We start from the raw sequence: 19,721 nt of genomic DNA, 5'->3' as shown, positions 1-19,721 counted from the left end.
AAAATTACATTTTCTTGGGATGCGTGGGTGGCTCAGCAGTTGAGTGTCTGCCTTTGGCTTAGTGAGTGATATTAGGATCCAGGATCGAGTCCCATATCAGGCTCCCTGAGGTGAGCCTGCTTCTCTCTCTATGTTTCTGCCTCTCTCTTTCTCTCTCTGTATCTCTCATGAATAAATAAATAAAATTTTTAAAAAATTAAATTTTCTTCCCCACAAGACACTATCAAGAAAATGAAAGATAAGCCAGAGACCAGGAAAATTTTGCAGAAGACACATCTGATAAAAGACTGTTATCCAAAACATACAAAGAACTCTTGAAGCACGTAAATAAGAAATGACCCAGTTAAAAAAAATGGCTAAAAGACCTGAATAGACATTCCCCAAACAAGTTAAACAGGTGGCAAATAAGCATATTAAAAAGTGTTCAATATCATATGTCACCAGAAAATTTCAAGTGAAAACAGCAATGAGATATCACTACACAACTATTATTAGCATGGCCAAAATCCATGCACTGACAACACTGAATGCTGATCTGGAGCAATGGGAATTCTCACTTATTGCTGGTGGGAATGCAAAATGGTACAATCACTTTGGAAGACATTTGGAAATCTTTTATAAAACTAGATGTATTCTTGGGACACCTGGACACCTCAGTGGTTGAGCATCTGCCTTTGACAGGGTCCTGGATTGAGCCCTGAATCGGGGTCCCCACGGGGAGCCTCTCTCTCTCTCTCTCTCTCTCTCTCTCTCTCATAAATAAATAAAAATCTTAAAAGAAAAACTAGACATATTCTTATCATACTATCCAGTGATTATACTTCTTGGTATTTTCCTAAATATACAGAAAACTTAGGTTCATACAAAAACCTGCACATGAATATTTATAGCAGCTTCATTCATAATTGCCAAAACCTGGAAGCAGCCAAGATGTTCTTCAGTAGGAGAATGGATAAACGCACTGTGGTACATCCAGACAATGGTATTTAGTGCTAAAAAAGAAATGAGCTATCAAGCCATGAAACAATCTGGAGGAATCTTAAAGTATATTACTAAGGTAAAGAAGCCAATTTCAAAAGGTACATATTGTACAATTCCAACTACATTTCAGTCTGGAAAAGGCAAAACTACAGAGATTTAAAAAAAAGAAAGATTAGTGGTTTCTAGGGGTTAATGGAAAAGGAGGAATGAAGAGGCGGAACACAGAGGATTTTTAGGGCAGGGGAAATATTCTATATATGACAAGGGTGAATACGTGTCATTTGCCAAAACCCATAGAACGCACCACACCACACAGGAATCCAAATGTAAACTACAGACTTTAGGTGATAATATGTCAATATAGTTTCATCAGTGATAACAAATGTACCTCTGTGGTGTGGGATGTTGAGAGTGGGCGAAGGTATGCATGTGTAGGTCAGATGTCACTTGGGAATTTTCTGTATTTTCTACTCAACTTTAAACTCCTCTAAAAAATAGGTTTTCCTCTAAAAATAGGGATCCCTGGGTGGCGCAGCGGTTTAGTGCCTGCCTTTGGCCCAGGGCGCTATCCTGGAGACCAGGATCGAATCCCACGTCTGGCTCCCAGTGCATGGAGCCTGCTTCTCCCTCTGCCTGTGTCTCTGCCTCTCTCTTTCTCTGTGTGACTATCATAAAAAAAAAAAAAAAGGTTTTTCTAAATTTAAAAAAATCCATATCCTAGTTACAGTAACCACATTTCAAGTGTTTGATGAGACAGCCACACATGGGCAGTGGCCACTACTGCTGATGGTACAGACAAAAAAAAAAAAAAAAAAGAAAAGAAAAAGAAAGAAAGAAAGAAAAAAAGAAAGGCTGATTATCTAAGTCACTAGATAAATTTTTAAAAAGGTTTTATTTATTTGAGAGAGAAAACAAGAGAGAGCACAGTCTGGGGAGGGGCAGAGGGAGCAGCAGCTTCCTCACTGAGCAGGGAGCCCAAAGCAGGGCTCAATCCCAGGACCCTGAGATCATGATCTGAGCCCAAGTTAGAAGCTTAACCAACTGAGCCACCCAGGCTCCCCAGTTATTACATAAATTAAAGAAACACTCTTAGCTGGAGGTATAGGCCTACTGGGAGAAGAATTATAATGGTTATGTATCATGTTGTATTTCTTCTGTTCCACCCACACATTCCTATTATTCTAAAAATAGTAAAAAAAAAAAAAAAGGAAAAGAAAAAACTAAAGCATATTTTGAGTTACTGGATTGTTTACTGGCTTAGGACAAACTAGATAGTGCCATTTCAAAGTCTTCTATTTAGACTCAGGACAGAAGGATTTTTTTTTCCAAATATTTTCCACAGTCTTATACTACTAATATATCTAGATTTTTTTTTTCCCAAATGATCATCATTGCTACAAAGAAGCACTGGAACATTTGTATATTGTCCAACGCATGAGAAAAAAATTAGCTTTTGAATATTCACTCATCCACATATTTACAACAATGTTAATAAGGCAATCAATTAATTTTTCTTTTGCTTTTCGGAAGGGTCATTTGATAATTATTCATTAATAACATATTATCTAAAAAATGATTACAGAGAGACATGTAGGAGTTTGTCCATTGAATAGGTAGATAGGTTTGTTATGGTTCTTAACAACACCCAAATTTCACCCACTGTTTGTGAAGCCTAACACTCAGTCTATATGATTCTTTATACATACACTGTCTCCAAAAAAATTTTCCGAAGAAGTAATCCATGAAATCACAACTTGCTGAAAAATGGAGAAATTAGACTGTTGGCCTTTATATATCCAATAAAAATGGGTGGACTGATTTGTGTTTGTCTTTCGTCTTTCATCTGTTAGCTGACCAACTTACTCATTTTAGTAAGTATTCAACCGCAGGAACAATCACATGACCCTCTTGCTTTTCTCTGAGACTGTTGACAACATAAAGCCATACATAGGCTGTTTCTTCATAGCAGTGATCATCTTATGCATTCAATAAACTTCAGATGAACTGAAGTGTAAACAACCGATGTTAGTGCTGATAAGTAAACAAGATTGTATATGGCATTCACTGTCACAGACTTCATAGATTTAACAAGGAAGTTACTTTAGTAAATGAAAAATCACACAAGGATCAAATTTGTCATACGGTCTTCATTAAGAATTTAAGAAAACATCGTCCCTTGTAACTTTAAGAAAAAATAAAGATTTATTTATTTATTCTCATCAATGCATGTTTATCCATTCATGTACCTTAAAATTGAAGGAAAAGAGAAACAATATGAATAAACACAGATTTCTGGTGATTAAAAAAAAAAACAAGAGAAATGAGCTCATGTGGTTAATGATGGACTTCTTTTGACTTGTAAATGTCTTTAATTTAAACAATTGTATTCACTGTAACATTACCTTAAAAATATACTGCATATTAAACATGTCCTTCTAATAATAATTTGTTACCCAGTGCTAATACCTTTTTTTACTTTTGAGATGTTAAAATGCAATTTAAAATTCAGCAGTTGTATGATACAAAATCATCGCAAAAATTTGCTGTGTTTCTATACACGAATAATGAACATTTTGAAAAGGAAGGATATTAAGAAAACTATTCCATCTGCAATAGCATCAAAAGAATAAAATACTAAGGAATAAATTTAACCAAGAAGGTACAAATAAAGGAAAAGACATCCCATGTTCATGGATTAAAAGGCTTAATATTGCTTAGGTATCAATATTAGGTAAGGTGATTGACAGATTTAATGCAATTCCTATCAAATTCTTAATGATATTTTTACAGAAATAGAAAAATCTATCTTAAAATTATTTTAAAGATCTCAAGGGCATCAAATACCCAAAACAAATTTGAAAAAAGGACAAAGTTGGAGGTCTCACACTTTCTGATTTCAAATTTAACTTCAAAACTTCAATAATTAAGAATGTGGTCCTAGCATAAAGGCAGGCATATAGACCAATGGAATGCAATACATTTGCAAACACAGACAATTGATTTTGGCAGGAGTGCCAAGATAATTTGGTAGGGAAAGAACAGCCCTTTCAAGTTATGGTATTGGGAAAATTGGATATCTACATGCAAAAGAATGAATTTGGACTCTTAGTTATACCATATACAAAAGTTCACTCAAAATGGATCAAAGACCTAAATGTAAGATCTAAAACTATAAAACCTTTAGAAGAAAACATAGGCAGAAATCTTTATAACATTGGATTTGGCAATGATTTCTTAAGTACATTGTTTAAAACTCAGGGAAGAAAACATTATAAAAATAGATTAAATTTGATTTTACTAACATCTAAAGCTTTTATACACCAAAGGACATTATAAACAGAGTGAAAGGGCAACATGGGAAGGAAGAAGTATCTGTAAATCACACATCTGATAAGAGGCTAATATCCAGAGTATGTAAAGAACTCCTACAACTCACATTCACACAAAAATCGAAACAAAATGATCAAAGGACTTGAAAACACATTTTTCCAAAGAAAATATTCAAATGGTCAATAAGCACTGAAAAGATGCTGAGGAACATCACTTCTCATTCAGGAAATACAAACGAAGACGAGATACCATTTGAGATCCATTAGGATTGTTATTTTCAGAATGATAGAATATAACAAGTATTGGTGATGATGCAGAGACACTGAGAGGGTAAAATGATGCAGCCATTATGGAAAACAAATAATTAAAATTAGAATTACTATATGATTCAGCAACTCAATGTCCATTGATGGATAAATGCGTCAGCAAAATGTGTGTGTGCACATACAGTGGAATATTATTCAGCATTTAAAAGGGAAAAATTCTGACACATGCTGACATGAATGAACCTTGAAAACTTTATGCTAAGCTAAAGAAACTAGTCACAAAATGACCAAAACTCTATGATTCCACCTAAAAGAGGTCCCTTGAGTAGCCAAATTCATAGAGACAAAGTAAAAAGGTGGTTGCCAGAGAGTAGGGGCAAGGAGAATAGGGAGTTAGTATTTAATGAGTATGGAGTTTCAGTTTGGAAAGGTGAAAGAAGTTATATAAATGGATAGTGGTGATGATTGCACAACAATGTGCATATACTTAATGCCATTAAATTATACACCTCAAATGGTTAAAATGGTAAATTTCACATTATATGTATTTTACCAAAATTAACACCACATACATGCAAACACACATACACACATGCAGACACACACAAGGAATGCTTTGATTAACTCTTTAGCTTATAATATTAAAATAAGTAGCATTTAGGGCAGCCCCACTGGCTCAGTGGTTTAGCGCCACCTTCAGCCCTGGGTGTGATCCTGGAGACCCGGGACTGAGACCCACGTTGGGTTCCCTGCATGGAGCCTGCTTCTCCCTCTGCCTGTGTCTCTGCCTCTCTTTCTCTGTGTGTCTGTCATGAATAAATAAATAAAATCTTTAAAAAATAAAAATAAATAAAAAAATAAAATAAGTAGCATTTAATAAGAAGAGGTGTCTTTCACTGCCTGGTAAGGATTCATTATCATCACTTTGCAGTGAGAATCATGTGGTATGTTTAGATCTCAAAGTCCTGGAGCATAGATATTAAGGACTGAATGTTTTCCTTCCCTCCAAATGTGCATGTTGAAACCCTATGCCCCAGTGTGATGGTATTAGGAGGTGTGGCTTTAGATGAGGTCATGAGAATGAAGCCCTCCTGAATGGGATGAGTACCCTTATCAGAGTCCTGAGCTTGCTTCTCTCCATGCTCTTCCGTGTGAGGACACAGCAGGACAGCCATCTATTTGAAAATCAGGAAGCAGGTCCTCACCAGATACCAAATCTGCCAGCACCTGGATCTTAGACTTCCCCGCCTCCAGAATTGTGAGAATAAATGTTTAAACCACCCAGGGGTCGGGGGAGAAAGAAAAAGAAAAAATAAATAAACCACCCAGTGTATGTTTTTTTATTATAGGAGCCCAAATGGATTCAGACAATTAACCCGTAAAATAATCCAATTATAGAGGATTAGAATCCCCTTTTTTAGTTTGCATTGTGGACTACTTCAAATGTCTTTGCGATTGTCAGCTATTACATGATGGAGAGAAGTCTATGTCTCCTTTCCTTGAAGGAACCTGGCCGTTTCTCTGGCTGTAACCAGTTAGGGAAGGTTGCTTATCCATAGAATGAGGTTTTGCCAGCTGCAAAATCTCAAGAAGGTCCTACTAGATTTCTCTTTCTGCAATATCCTGGAGAATGAAATTTTTCCTTAGAATATTTGCTGAAAAACATTCTATCAATTCTTGCTTCTAACAATTTCCAAAAACTTAAATTCAATAAAAGTTTGATGTTTCAACCTAATCTATCCTTTTGTCTATTATATGTTTCCTTTTTTTTTTTTTGTCTTATTGAATTCGTTTTCTTAGTCATTTCTTTTGACAGTAATTTAAAGGAGAAGGTTAGAAGTATGTTCTATTTTATGGGCAGAAGACATGAACAGACATTTTTCTGAGGAAGACATCCAGATGACCAACAGATACATGAAAAGATGCTCAACATCACTCATCATCAGGGAAACGTAAATCAAAACCACAGTGAGGTATCATCTCACACATGTTAGAATGGCTAAAATCACAAACATAAGAAACAACAAGTGTTGGTGAGGATGTGAAGAAAAAGGAACCGTTGCGCACTGTTGGTGGGAGTGTAGACTGGTACAGCCACCTGGGAAATCAGTATGAAAGGTCCTCAAAAAATTAAAAATAGAACTACCATATGATCCAGTAATTCCACTACAGAGTATTTACCCAAAGAATGTGAAAACATTAATTCAAAAAGATATATACACCCCTATGTTTATTTCAGCATTATTTACAATCATCAAATTATGGAAGCAGCTCATCCATCAATAGATGAATGGATAAAGAAGATGTAGTATGTGTGTGTGTGTTGTGTATATATATAAACACACAACATATATATGTATATACATGTTATATATATATACACAACATATATATATATACACACATAACATACACACCACACACACTGGAATATCACTCAACCATAAAAAAGAATGAAATCTTGTCATTTGCAACACCATGGATGGGTCCTAGAGGGTATAATGCTGAGAGAAATAAGTTAGAGACAAATAGGATTTCACTCATATGCAGAATTTAAGAAACAAAATCAATGAACAACAACAAAAAAAAAAGAGAGACAAACAAAAAACCAGACTCTTAAACAGAGAGAACAAACTGATGGTCACCAAAGGGGAGATGAGTGGGGAGGGATGGGTGAAACAGGTGAAGGGGATTAAAAAGTAGACTTATCAAGATGAGCACTAAGTAATGTATAGAATTGTTGAATCACTATATTGTACATCTGAAACTGACAGGACACTGTATGTTAATTGTACTGGAATTAGAAATTCCATGGGGGTAAAAGCAATTGCCAGAATAATAATACTGTCTTGAAATAAAATTCACAGATTCTATATGACAAAAAAATGTGTGTTCTATTTTAGCATCATATTTGATTACTAATAGTAACACTCTCAACAAAGATCATTATTTTTACTTGACCAACTCCTAAAATTGGGAGATTTGTTCCCATTGACGCAAGTCCTTTGTTGAATTTGTCTTTTTAATTATTTTATTGTTTTAAGGATTTATTTATTCATGATAGAGAGAGAGAGAGAGAGAGAGAGAGAGAGAGAGAGAGAGGCAGAGACACAGGATGAAGGAAAAGCAGGCTCCATGCCTGGAGCCTGACATGGGACTCGATCCCGGGACTCCAGGATCGCGCCCTGGGCCAAAGGCAGGCGCTAAACCGCTGAGCCACCCAGGGATCCCCGAATTTGTCTTTTTAAATTAGAAGCTCTTTTCACAAAACAACTTAATAGAGCAGTTTTAATTTTCTCTTGCAAGCAAGAAAGCAAGGATCACAAGCTTCTGTGTACTTGGGATCACCAAAGTAGTTAAGAGGAGGCTTATCATAAGGTTATTTTTTTTTAACATGTAGCATTAGATATTTTATTTAAATATTCAGGTACAGGATACTGTAGACTTCTGATTTCCTGATCTTATCTTTCCAAGGGAATTTATGGAGCCATTTACATCAGAAAATAAAATCTCCTGTTTTGAAAACTGAGTTGTAAGACAAAGACCACAATGTCACATAACAACTCAGAGAGACAAGGATGTTATTTACTTTTAACTTGGATTTAACAGTTCATGTCTCCATTTTTTTCTTAGGGGAAGTGATTTAGTTAGGCAAATTCTTAATTGCATAGCTCAGGAAAGAGAGTCATTAGCCATTTTAATATTTTCCTAAGAAATGGATTACTTTGGAAGATGTGTATGCATGCACATGGTTTGAGAGCCTGGTTAGAAGAGAAAAAATGCAAGGAGCAGAAAAATACAATTGTTTCTGGTGGTCAAGTTTTTTGAAATCACAGGGTTCAACACTGATCAAAATTGGGTCTATTAACCATTTTCTCAGTAGCAAATATCTAAGCATAGAGTTTGAAAGATTTATAGAGAAAGAGAATAAAAATCTTTCAAAATTGTTGGTATGATTCATACTTCTTGCTATTGTGAAGAAATAATTGTGAATGTTAAATTACATTAATTTGCTGCCTGAAATGGTTTTTAAATGCTTGTCATTTTCCCCCCACAGAAAGAGTATTTTAAATGATGTCAGTTGCACTCATTGATTTCAGTACAATATGTGTTGAAAGCAAATATGTATATCGAGTAATTTTTATCTTCCAAATAAAATATCTGCTTTCTATATAGATGCATATTGTTTAAAGTGTATCACACCTTGGTACTATCAAACTTCAAAGAAAAGATAGCTTAATAGTTTTTTTTGAAGGAGAAATGACTCTTACCAGAACCAACTTGGTGATTGTAGATTATTAACTGAATTACATTGGATATATCTAGGTTTCTCTGAGAAAGCAAGACTCCAGCAAAATCAATAAATTGGAAGATAAAGAATAACGGGGAAGTGGGAAAGAATCAGTATCCTAAAAGTATAGGATTCTATTTTAGTTTAATTTTGTAGTCAGGTGATTAAGAAAAGATGAGATGCCTTGCTAGAAAGTTGACTGTTTTGTCAGTCAAGTTATGTCCTTTTCACCCAATCCACTATCATGAATTAGTTAAATTTGCTGAATTAAAATAAACATAGAGAAGCCAATGGATGCTCTTCCTCTGACTTAATTCCTATTTATTGACTGGGTTTAATATATTTAATATATTTTTGTGTGTTTGGGCTTATTTTAAAAGCAGAGGATCTTGAGGTCAGATTCAAAATACTCTTTACCCTGCCTTTCACTCAAGAAAAAATATCTAGAAATTGGAGAATGCTCTAGACACAAGTCTGTCTGTGATACTACTCCAAGGAGATACTTCCCAGAGGATAGAGCCACAAGGTAGTCTAGACTGCTCTTCAATTTTGCAGTTTTCTCCCCCATTATGTAAGAGAAGTCAGAACATTAGTAATAATCCAGAAGAGGAAGAGAAGTTTTAAAAGAGCATCCCCTCAAACAAACAAACAAACAAACAAAGTGTAGATGGGAGGGAAAGAGATCCAGAGAACTACATAGTTAGGGAGATTGATAGAGGAGGCGGCTGGAAATAAGGTCTATTCTCAATTAGTTGGCCTTGGTGTATATTGTTTTGGCATGAACTGGTGAGCTCATCACTTCCTTCTCTGCTACCTACCTCTCAGAGTTATAGCCTCTCCACTATCAGCTTGGGTGCTATTCATGTATTGGGTCCTGGGCACTTGTCCAGTTCTGATTGTCGCCAATTCTAGGGACATCTCTACTTACATCTGTGGTGATAGTCCCTGGAGGTTTCTAGGGACTTGTTGTTATGGAAACAGTTTTGCAGGATCTAAAACCTTAGGAAAAATGCCTAAAGGTCTGAAACTTGCTTCAGAACCAAAATAAACCTTCCCATGCCATAACCTCTTATGTTCTTTCAAATGAGTTAATTTATTTTTTAAATAATAAATCCTATTTATTAGAAATAAAGCCTCTTACCCAAACTGCTGAAAAATAGTACTTCCAGGGCTTGTCTCTTCCTTCTATTTGAGAAAGTTTGTAAACTTTAGAGACGGTGAATAGGACTTTTTAGTTCTGAGACTTTTCTTAGAAGGAACTTCCAGTTCTCACATAGAATGAGACAGTCCTACATAGCTGCCTCTGTTCCCAAGCACATCTAAACCAGGGTTGGTAGTTAAGGAGTAGTAGTAGGGATACGTTAGTTTTCTATGGTTGATGTTAACAAATTACCACTAAGGTAGTGGCTTAAAACAATACAAATTTATTATCTTACAGTTCTATAAGAACTTCGAATACTCTCTCAAGACCCTATCACTTACTTTCTACAGAAAGGGGGAGATGAAAGGATGGCAAAGATGTCCTGTGCAAACAATAAGTAGAAAAGTAGATGTGACTACATTAACATCAGACAATGGAAACTTCAAGATAAAGAGTTTTCTTAGAGGTAAAGAGGGATCTTTCCACATGATAAAAGTGTCAATTCAATCAAGAAGACATGATAACCCTAAATGTGCATTCATGCAATAACAGAGCTTCACGAGCATGAAACAAAATTGATAAAACCAAGAAAGAAATAGGCAAGCCCACAAATATAGGTCTGTCCTTTAACATCACTCCCTCATAATTGACAGAACAAGTGAAGAAAGAAAATCAGTATGGAATTTGAAAATATGAATAAAACCATCAACCAGTCTGACTTAAATGACATTCACAGAACTCTATGTCCAACAACTGCTGAACTCATGGACTTTCCAAATGTAGATGAGAGCATTTACCAGGATAGACCATACAATGGGCCATAAAATTCACATACTTTAAAATATCTCAAAGGACTAAAATAATATAGAGTATTTCTCTAACAGTGAAGGAATTAAATTAAATAACTAAAAGCTACTTTTAAAAGTTATAAATATTGAGCAATTAGGTGCCATACTTTTATAAGAAAAAAATTACATGAGACATTTAAAGACGTTTCAAAGTTATTGGTATTAGAAGCACAGAATATTAAAATACATGGGATCCGGCAAAACAGTGCTTATGGGAAATTCATAGCTTTAAAAGCTTTAAATTTACAGCTTTAAATTTAAAAGAAGAAAAGATTTGGGGCACCTGAGTGGCTGAGCAGTTGAGCATCTGCCTTTGGTTCTGGGCGTGATCCCACAGTCCCAGGATCGAGTCCCACATTGGGCTCCCTGCATGGAGCCTGCCACTCCCTCCACCTGTGTCTCTCCTTCTCTCTGTGTGTGTCTCATGAATAAATAAATACAATCTTAAGAAAAATAAAGGAAGAAAAGATTTAAAATCAATGATATGTTATTCTGTTTCACAAAAGCAGAAAATAAGCAGAAAATTAATGCAAAGTGAATAGAAGGAAGGGAGTCGGAGAAATAGCAGAAAGAGAAATCATGAAGCAATGGTCCACCATCATTGCTAGCTCTTCCACTGATAAAATTTGTGCTTCCTATTCCTGTAAAGTTTAGCACTGTCAGATCACAGATCTTTGTTTCTGAAAACACACCAGGGAGCATTTCCACTGAACCTGAACCCATGAGTAGGGTTGAGCCCCTCCTGCCAATAGATCAACCAGCAGAGATAGATGTTATCAAACTGGTGGGAATAATTGCCACTGGCTACCATAAGTTAGGGGGCTGGCAGGAAGCATGGCCCAACCAGGGCAAAGCAGAACCATCAGGGAAGACCTGGGCTGCCCTTCTAGGAGAGAACTCTGGGTCAGCCAAGATTACCTCCTCAGGTGATGAGGGGAATCAAAGTTGAGTGCTAGAGGACAAAGATGGTTGAATATCAAATACTGCCTCCAGACCGATAGGGTTTGGAGCCTGATTCACCAGCTATCAGGCATTAAGTCTTTCCTGAGTTTTTGGCTGGCTACTGCTCCTGAGGGGGCTCCTCATATCCTCTCATCTCTGATGCTCAGCCACTGGTCCAGAGACCATTTCCGAGGGGCTGTTGATTAGTTTTACACAGAACTTTGCTTCAGCCCACCCTGCATTCCTCATTCTCTTGCCCTGGGCTTTGAACGATGGAGTTGGAGCCGCCTCAGAAGGTCCTGTTGGCAGATCCCCCAGAGTGGAGATCGACTTTACAAAAATGCATCATTTTATTGACTTATCATCATTTTCTACTCCACTCTACCTGCCCTTTATTCCTGCCCCTGGGATCACCTCCCGGGTGAACCACCTTCACATCTGCCTTTAAAGGTCTTGCACTGTTGGTGGAAATGTGACCTGGTGTAGCCACTCTGGAAAACTGTGTGGAGGTTCCTTAAAGAGTTAAAAATAGAGCTACCCTACAACCCAGCAATTGTTCTGGGGATTTACCTCAAAGATACAGATGCAGTGAAACACCAGGACACCTGCACCCAATGTGTATAGCAGCAATGTCCACAATAGCCAAACTGTGGAAGGAGCCTTGGTGTCCATCGAAAGATGAACGGATAAAGAAGATGTGGTTTATGTATACAATGGAATATTACTCAGACATTAGGAATGACAAATACCCACCATTTGCTTCAACGTGGATGGAACTGGAGGGTATGATGCTGAGTGAAGTAAGTCATTCGGAGAAGGACAAACACTATATGGTCTCACTCATTTGGGGAATATAAAAAATAGTGAAAGGGAATAAAGGGGGAAAGGAGAGAAAATGAGTGAAAATATCGGAGAGGGAGACAGAACATGAGAGACTCCTAACTCTGGGAAATGAACAAGGGGTGGTGGAAGGGAAGTTGGGCGGGGGGATGGGGTGACTGGGTGATGGGCACTGAGGGGGGGCACTTGGTGGGATGAGCACTGCGTGATATGCTATATGTTGGCAAATTGAACTCCAATAAAAAAAATAAAAAAGTAAAAATAAAGGTTTTAGCCTCTGCTTGGGGCAAACCCAGGCTAGCACACTGATCTTTACGACAGAATGAATTGCCTCTGGCCACCCAGGCCTGCATTCATTCCTAACTTCCCTTAGAAACCATTCAATGCCTCTGAGAGTCAGTGTGCTTGGATAAGGCCATACCCCTTCGGAGAATTTAGGCTGCCAGATTTCCCTGGTGAAGACTTTCTGCTTTGCTGACTTCGCGGCTAATGGCCCCCTTTTTGCTCCTAGTTCTTTTTCTTCTGGGAGTTTGAAATAACACGCCCAATTTCTTTGAAACAAACAAGCAAGACAAAAATGTAGCTAGTCTTTTCACATTAGCCCTGCTTAGAAGGTGCTTGGTAAATTTCCAGCATTTAGGAAATAACCAGTGTATGAGAGTATCCCCCCCCCCTTACCCTTTAGTTACTGTCATTTATTTTCTTTGCTGTTTTACAGTCTTGAAACCTTGTTTTCTTCCTTTTAAATGACAAAAAACTATTTTCTCTGGCACAGCCCCAGAGCACAGCAACGGTTAAAGTTGCTGCTCTGTGAGAGTCCTATTTGTTTAGAAGTTACTCAAAAGGCCGTGAGAGCAGGCGACCTGGATTATAGGAAGTAGCCCCAGGAAACTCCAGAGTATTTTCTTTCCTGTCTTCTTGCCAGGCTGCCAGTTTTTCCTTGGCCAATAGTAATTTGCAACAAGGTCAAGATTCATTCTAGTTGGAATCTCAGAGGATATCTTCCACATTTCTTACAAGCGATTGCTTATGCTTACAAGACCAAGGGGAGAAAAGAGTGAGGGGGAAAATCATGTATTTAGCTGAGGGTTCTACGTGAAAAATGGTTCCTGATAATGTCCTCAGGTCTGTTTCGGGAGATCAGACTCTCTAACAAAGAAAAAGCATTAACTAGATAAATATACATCCATCATAGTTGAAGAGAGATCCAGACTTTAAAAAAACAACAACAAACAAACAAACGAAAACAGAATAAACTTCAAAAGAATACAGCAGCTGCCCCCAGTTGAGTCATAAAGAGGAAGTTAGCAGCAGAAAACAAAATCAGGAGACTCATGAGTGAATTTGAGGACTGATACACAGACGTTTTAAACAAAAGGTAGCTTGCAATATTCAGTGATGAGCGACAGAGTTCTTTTGAAGCCACCATGCAAGGCTAGCAATCCAGATTTCTCAAAGTGGAAGGCTCACAGGATTGTCATACTGACCTTGGCTTGAGGATTGGGGCTCAGAAGAGGTGGGTTGAACTTGCGCCACTAGCACTGTCTTCACAATCAAGATTAGGAAACTCCCCGAGTATCGTAAATAATATCTAAGAACATTTCTAAGCACAGAAGTACCTTTTGGCATTTGCCTCCTCTATCTGAATCTCAGGAGAATTAAGAAAAACAACCAAAAATAAGTATTTAAACTGAGGTTTAAAATGGTTGTGTTTACTTGAAGAGCCTTCTTACTGAATTCTACTTCCAGAATTCACGGTTATCTAGTTGTTTTAGGACAGGTTCCTGCCTTTCAGATTTTTTTCTTCATGAAACATTTCTCTTTACTTACTTCCAGGACAATAGCAAGATTTTGCCCTATCACAAGTCAATCCCAAGGGTCCTGTTCCACATATTACCTTCAAGATTGCGTATTTTACTTTTCTGCTCTACGATTCATGTAACCACACATCTTCCTTCCATTTGGATTGGCTTTCTACTGATTTTTCACTCTTAAATATTTCTTTCATTCATCTGTATCATGTACATGATTCCAACACAGAAGAAAGGATATTAGGACTTAAATGAACACATCTAAGTTGTACCAAGTCTAATAGAAGGGGACCTTTAAAAAGATTGGTTTATTTTGCAGATTCCAGAATTTAAGAGGCCAAAAAAAAAAAAAAAGTAAAAATTTCCAGCTTCAAGAGATTAGAGAGAATGAAAAGTGATAACAGAGTTACCATTAGTGCCCGCAAGGACCGCTCTCAGAAACACATGTTGTAATGTTAGAGACTCGATTGTATAATCTTTCTCTTTTCACCAGCATGATAGCCCTTTGGTAAGTAAAACTTAAAGTTGAAATCATTATTTTTAAAAATACAGTTGGTTAATTAAGTCAAACAGCTAAATAATTTAATGACAACTTCAGTTGAACTATTTTCCAAAGCATAAATAATATAGGTAGCTGTTTTATAGAGCTTTCCTCAGTTAGAAGGATAAGCATTATGTAGAGATGCAAAGCTGGAGCAGAATGAACTGATGATCACTCTTTGGCAGTTCTACAGGGTTCATTCATTTCACTTAATTTCACTAAAAGGATGTCAATATTTTCTGTATCTCAAATTATGTTTCTTCTGCCTACAGCTTACTTTCTTGGATTACACAGAATATTTCCTTAGTCTTTTATATTATTAAATATATTCTTCTCTTCTCATCTATCCTTCTATTTTATGGCTTTGTCTCTGTTTTACATTTTCAGAGTTTAGAAAAACAACATAGAAAAGCCACAAAGCTTACCATTTCCACCAAGGATAAATATAAGAACATCCCCGCAGTAACTGTTAAGATCCAGTTTTGAACACATGGATCAGTGGATACAGAGAGGCCAACGTATAGTCCTATGAAGGCAGTTAGAGCACTTAGAAAATTCATAAGGATGGCAATCTTAATAGGAAGTCCAGAGCTTAAGAGTACAGCAAAGTCTCCTAAAATTTAAGGGAAAAAGAAAATATAATCATTATATAATTGATGACTTTGCTGGATTAATCTGCTATTAGGTTGTTTCAAATTTCAGCAACTGGGGCCCATTTTATAAGCAAAGTTTACTGACCAGTTGATAAAACATTTTCTGATATTTCTCTAGGATTCTTATTATACTATTAGGAAGTTACATTTCAAGAGCTGTCTTCCTTTTACTTTTCCTTAAGATAACATAATATACGCCGGGAGAACCATGACATATTCTTTATTTCCTGGCACTCTGTGACATTTTCAACTTAGATAAATGCAGAATAAAGGACTTGCTGTTTCAGGGTTTTAAAACCTTTTTGCCTGAAAACTTGCCAGGCGAAATCACGTTATGTTGGCTTTTGTTATCTATGTCTGCAAGAACTCCTGTGGGGAAACAGACAACTACTTAATATGAGATTTTAAAATCATTGGAAAAGTTGGTTAGGAAAACAAATTTTTTCCTTTAGAAAATGTTTTACTGCCTTGATGATTATAGAAAAATGATCTTATTCTCTATATACCTTTCCTCCTAAAGAAGAATGATCTTTTGATCTGAGAGCCTCTATTTCTTGGTTTGGGAGATAGAGGAGACCTGAAATTCAGTAAAGAGACAGTCTTGTTACTCAGTTCCTTAGTTCTATTGCAAGTTGGTCTTATGAACAGGTCTTAAAAATGTCTCTGCTGGCCTGCTATAGACTGTCACACTCCTCTGTGGTTTTATTATGATGTCTAAAAAGCAAGGCCACTGTATACAGCACCTGGACCAGCTACATTTTAATGGTTTCAGGAAGGTTCTTGGGTAAATTGCTCTAGGAAGGGTGGATGGTGAGTTGGTGACAGGATTTCGGGCAGTAGACACTGAACACCAGAGGTTGGGGTGGCCCAAAAGGTCAATGTAGACCTGGAAGTGGGGGTAATAAGATTGACAAGAGCCCCCTCTCTAGGTCATGTGTGTGCCTGGAGCCAGCCTCTGCTGTTCCTGGGCCTGTTTCAGAAATGCCTAGTCTGTCTCTTCCTGTTTCCCAGGAGGCAGAATTTGAATTACAGGGCTATTAAGATTATCCAGAAAAAGAGCCTTCTGTGCATCTGCTACCATACACCCGTCATTTCAATTTTATGCTTGGCCTTAGACATTTTATATAAATCAAGTTGATGAAACCATGGTTTGGCTTTAATTTAAATGTTATTTTATCTCATTGGCCTGTTTGCTGACATAATGGGTAAAGTTCCCCTCTTAATGTTTTCCCCACATTTAATATGCAGGTCTTAAAGTCCTTGCCAAAGTTCTTTAAAACGAGGTTTCTCTTAATGACTTTCTTCCATATAGAACTCTCCAGAATCCAAAACAAGTGACTTCTGACCCTAGGTAAACATCATAAAGAGTCTAAATGAATTTTATCCCACGGTACAGAAGTTTACTTTTCTAGTTGTCTTCTAATCATTTAAATAAATTATGAATGGAAAGTATTCATCTTCAATTGTGTGTTGGAAAAAGATGTCCACAGACCATAGCTAGAAAAACACGGCTTCTCAACAAGCAGGGACAGCCATGATCCTATGCGACTTACCCATTTCATGTGGAATTTCATGACACAAGATAGCAAGCGTGGTGGTTGCTCCTGACTCAGATGAAGATGAGAAGGCCGCTCCTATCACGAGGCCATCTGCAAAATTATGCAGGCTGTCCCCAACCAGTATCATTATTGCTAGCAAGCTAATGGTGTTGCCTAAAGAACCAAATAAAGGTGTGAGAAGCATTAACAGGGCTCTAGACATTTCCCGGAACCCTTCACACACAACCAACTTTCCCACCCACCCTAGACATTCTTAAATTGCACCAAATTAAGCAACCCCACTTTGTTTCGGCTTTTAAAATAAGTCAAGACTGGAGACACAAAAATGGTAATTGACACTTCAGGCTGTACGGTCATTGTTTTTTCAACAGATCTGACTAGTAATGAGATAAATTATGCACCAGTGTTCACTGTTCTGTCACTTTGTTCAACTATCCCAAAAGAAAAAAAATTGAAGCATCGTTATAGCCTTCCAAAATACCATCAATGACCTTTCCATGTGCATCTTTTGTAAAGCACTTTAAAATAATTTAGGACCCTCCCTGTAGAATGTCATTAAAATGGAGGCTATTTTCCAAAACTGTCTCTGGGTCAGACTGTCCCTGGCATGAGTCTGCTGGAGTGCATTCCTGCCATCTTCTGCTCATTGAGTTCCCCTTTCTGGTTGGCACTCATGGCCCTCCCAAAGTATCTTGATCACTCTCCTGCTGTGACCTCCACAGAACCACTATCAGCTCTGCTGGCCCCCAAATTAGCCTTGGAACAATTAGTTTGTCTTTCTGAAAAATAACTTTCAGTACTAGACCAGCTGGACGTTGAATAAAATAAAGAGAAGCTGTTTCCACGGGATTCCTTTACCTAATATACATTATCTGATTAGTAGAGAGTCACTGAAATAACTAATATCATAGTTTTGATCATAATTGGGTTCAAGTTTTTCATGGACAGAATTTCTGTTTTCAAAAACCCTGACATTTTAGATTAGTATAACCCCCTTGTGCAATTGAACAATTAATACATTCAAAAAGTACTCCGTGGGTAACACTTATCCTGACAATAAGCCACTTAGGTATCCATTTGATAAGAATAGTCTTTCAAATCAATTTCCATAGTCTAAGACTTCATTAATTACTCAGTTTCTATCCACTGTGTGCCTGATGTCAATACTAGCTGTTGTTGCTGTTAGAACTAAACCCAATATTCTAATAATTATATACTCAGTAAAAATAGAAGGAGGTGGGCAGCCCAGGTGGCTCAGCGGTTTAGTGCCGTCTTCAGCCCAAGGTATGATCCTGGAGACCCAGGATCGAGTCCCACGTCAGGCTCCCTGCATGGAGCCTGCTTCTCCCTCTGGCTGTGTCTCTGTTTCTCTCTCTCTCTCTCTGTGTCTCTCATGAATAAATAAATAAAATCTTCTAAAAAAAATAGAAAGAGGTTACCTCCTGGTTTCTGTTACATGGTCTAAGACTATAGGGGCACTGTTTTATAATATGGCTTTCTGTTTCATTTGGGGAATACGGTTCGACTCATTTCATATCCCATACCATCAAATAACTTCAATGAAGTAAACGGCAGATATAGCCCAGACTATCAGCCAGGAGACAGAGTTATTGATATATGCAAGCATTTCACTTCTAAAATTCATGGCTTATTTAGACCTATTACTATAAAACTAACTTATATCCTTCTTGTGGTTTACTACTTCATTTTACTCTTTATTTAAAATGAGAAAATTTCAAGCAATGATCATAGAAACACAGAATAAATATCAAATTATCGAATTCAGGGATTTCTTATTGACATGGCCTGGAAGCTCTTAGAATATCATCATCCTATCAGGTCACTTTGCTGCCAACTTTCAGAAATAAAGCTCTTCTTCGCGAAAATAAAACAAGTTAGAGTAATACATTTGGCAACATTGCAGCATGCAAATAAATTGTGATTTCCATGTACTTTTACGTAGTTTTTGATATTTGTAGCATATATTCAAGTGGAAAATTTTTACTCAACTTATACTCTGCTAACAGTGTGACCTATTTTTGTTGTCCTTTTTGTTTTTTAAAGATTTTATTTATTTATCTGAGAGAGCGAGTTCACGAGTGGAAGGGAGAGGCAGAGAGAGAGGGAGAAGTAGACTCTCTGTTGAGCAGGGAGCCCAACTTGGGGCTCCATCCCAGGACCCTGAGATCATAAGCTGAGCCAAAGGCAGATGCTTAACCAACTGAGCCACCCAGGCGCCCCTATTTTTGTTATCCATTATTTTATTAACTCCAATTATGGGTTTCTAAATGTCATATCATGGACATGTAACAAGCCACAAGGCAAATATACATGTTTGCATGTAAACTTCAAGGAACACACTGTACATATTGTTTAAGATAATTTAAATATTATTCAGTGGAAGATAAGACCAGCATTCATTGGTAATCTAGTGTACTTATTACAGAATTATCAATAATATTTTATCTTTGCTTATGTACCTGGCAGTCAGATTCATTTCCACATTTCTAACTTATCA

At 37.1% G+C, this 19,721-nt stretch overlaps 1 protein-coding gene across 3 annotated transcripts in view; it reads right to left on the bottom strand.

The window, feature by feature from the left end:
- Positions 1-19,721, bottom strand: part of SLC39A12 (solute carrier family 39 member 12) — a 69,661-nt gene that overhangs the window by 12,631 nt on the left and 37,309 nt on the right. For all 3 annotated transcript variants that reach the window (XM_055332543.1, XM_055332544.1, XM_055332545.1), the window contains 2 exons: positions 17,198-17,356; positions 15,417-15,604 (listed from right to left, as the gene is read on the bottom strand). In XM_055332543.1, coding sequence (XP_055188518.1) covers positions 15,417-15,604; positions 17,198-17,356 — 347 coding nt within the window. The remainder of the gene's footprint in view (positions 1-15,416; positions 15,605-17,197; positions 17,357-19,721) is intronic.

This window comes from Nyctereutes procyonoides, unplaced genomic scaffold, assembly GCF_905146905.1.
Source record: "Nyctereutes procyonoides isolate TBG_1078 unplaced genomic scaffold, NYPRO_anot_genome, whole genome shotgun sequence".
Taxonomy (NCBI): Eukaryota; Metazoa; Chordata; class Mammalia; order Carnivora; family Canidae; genus Nyctereutes; species Nyctereutes procyonoides.
Note: the sequence above shows the minus strand (reverse complement) of the source record. Positions and strands in the feature narration are given on the sequence as shown.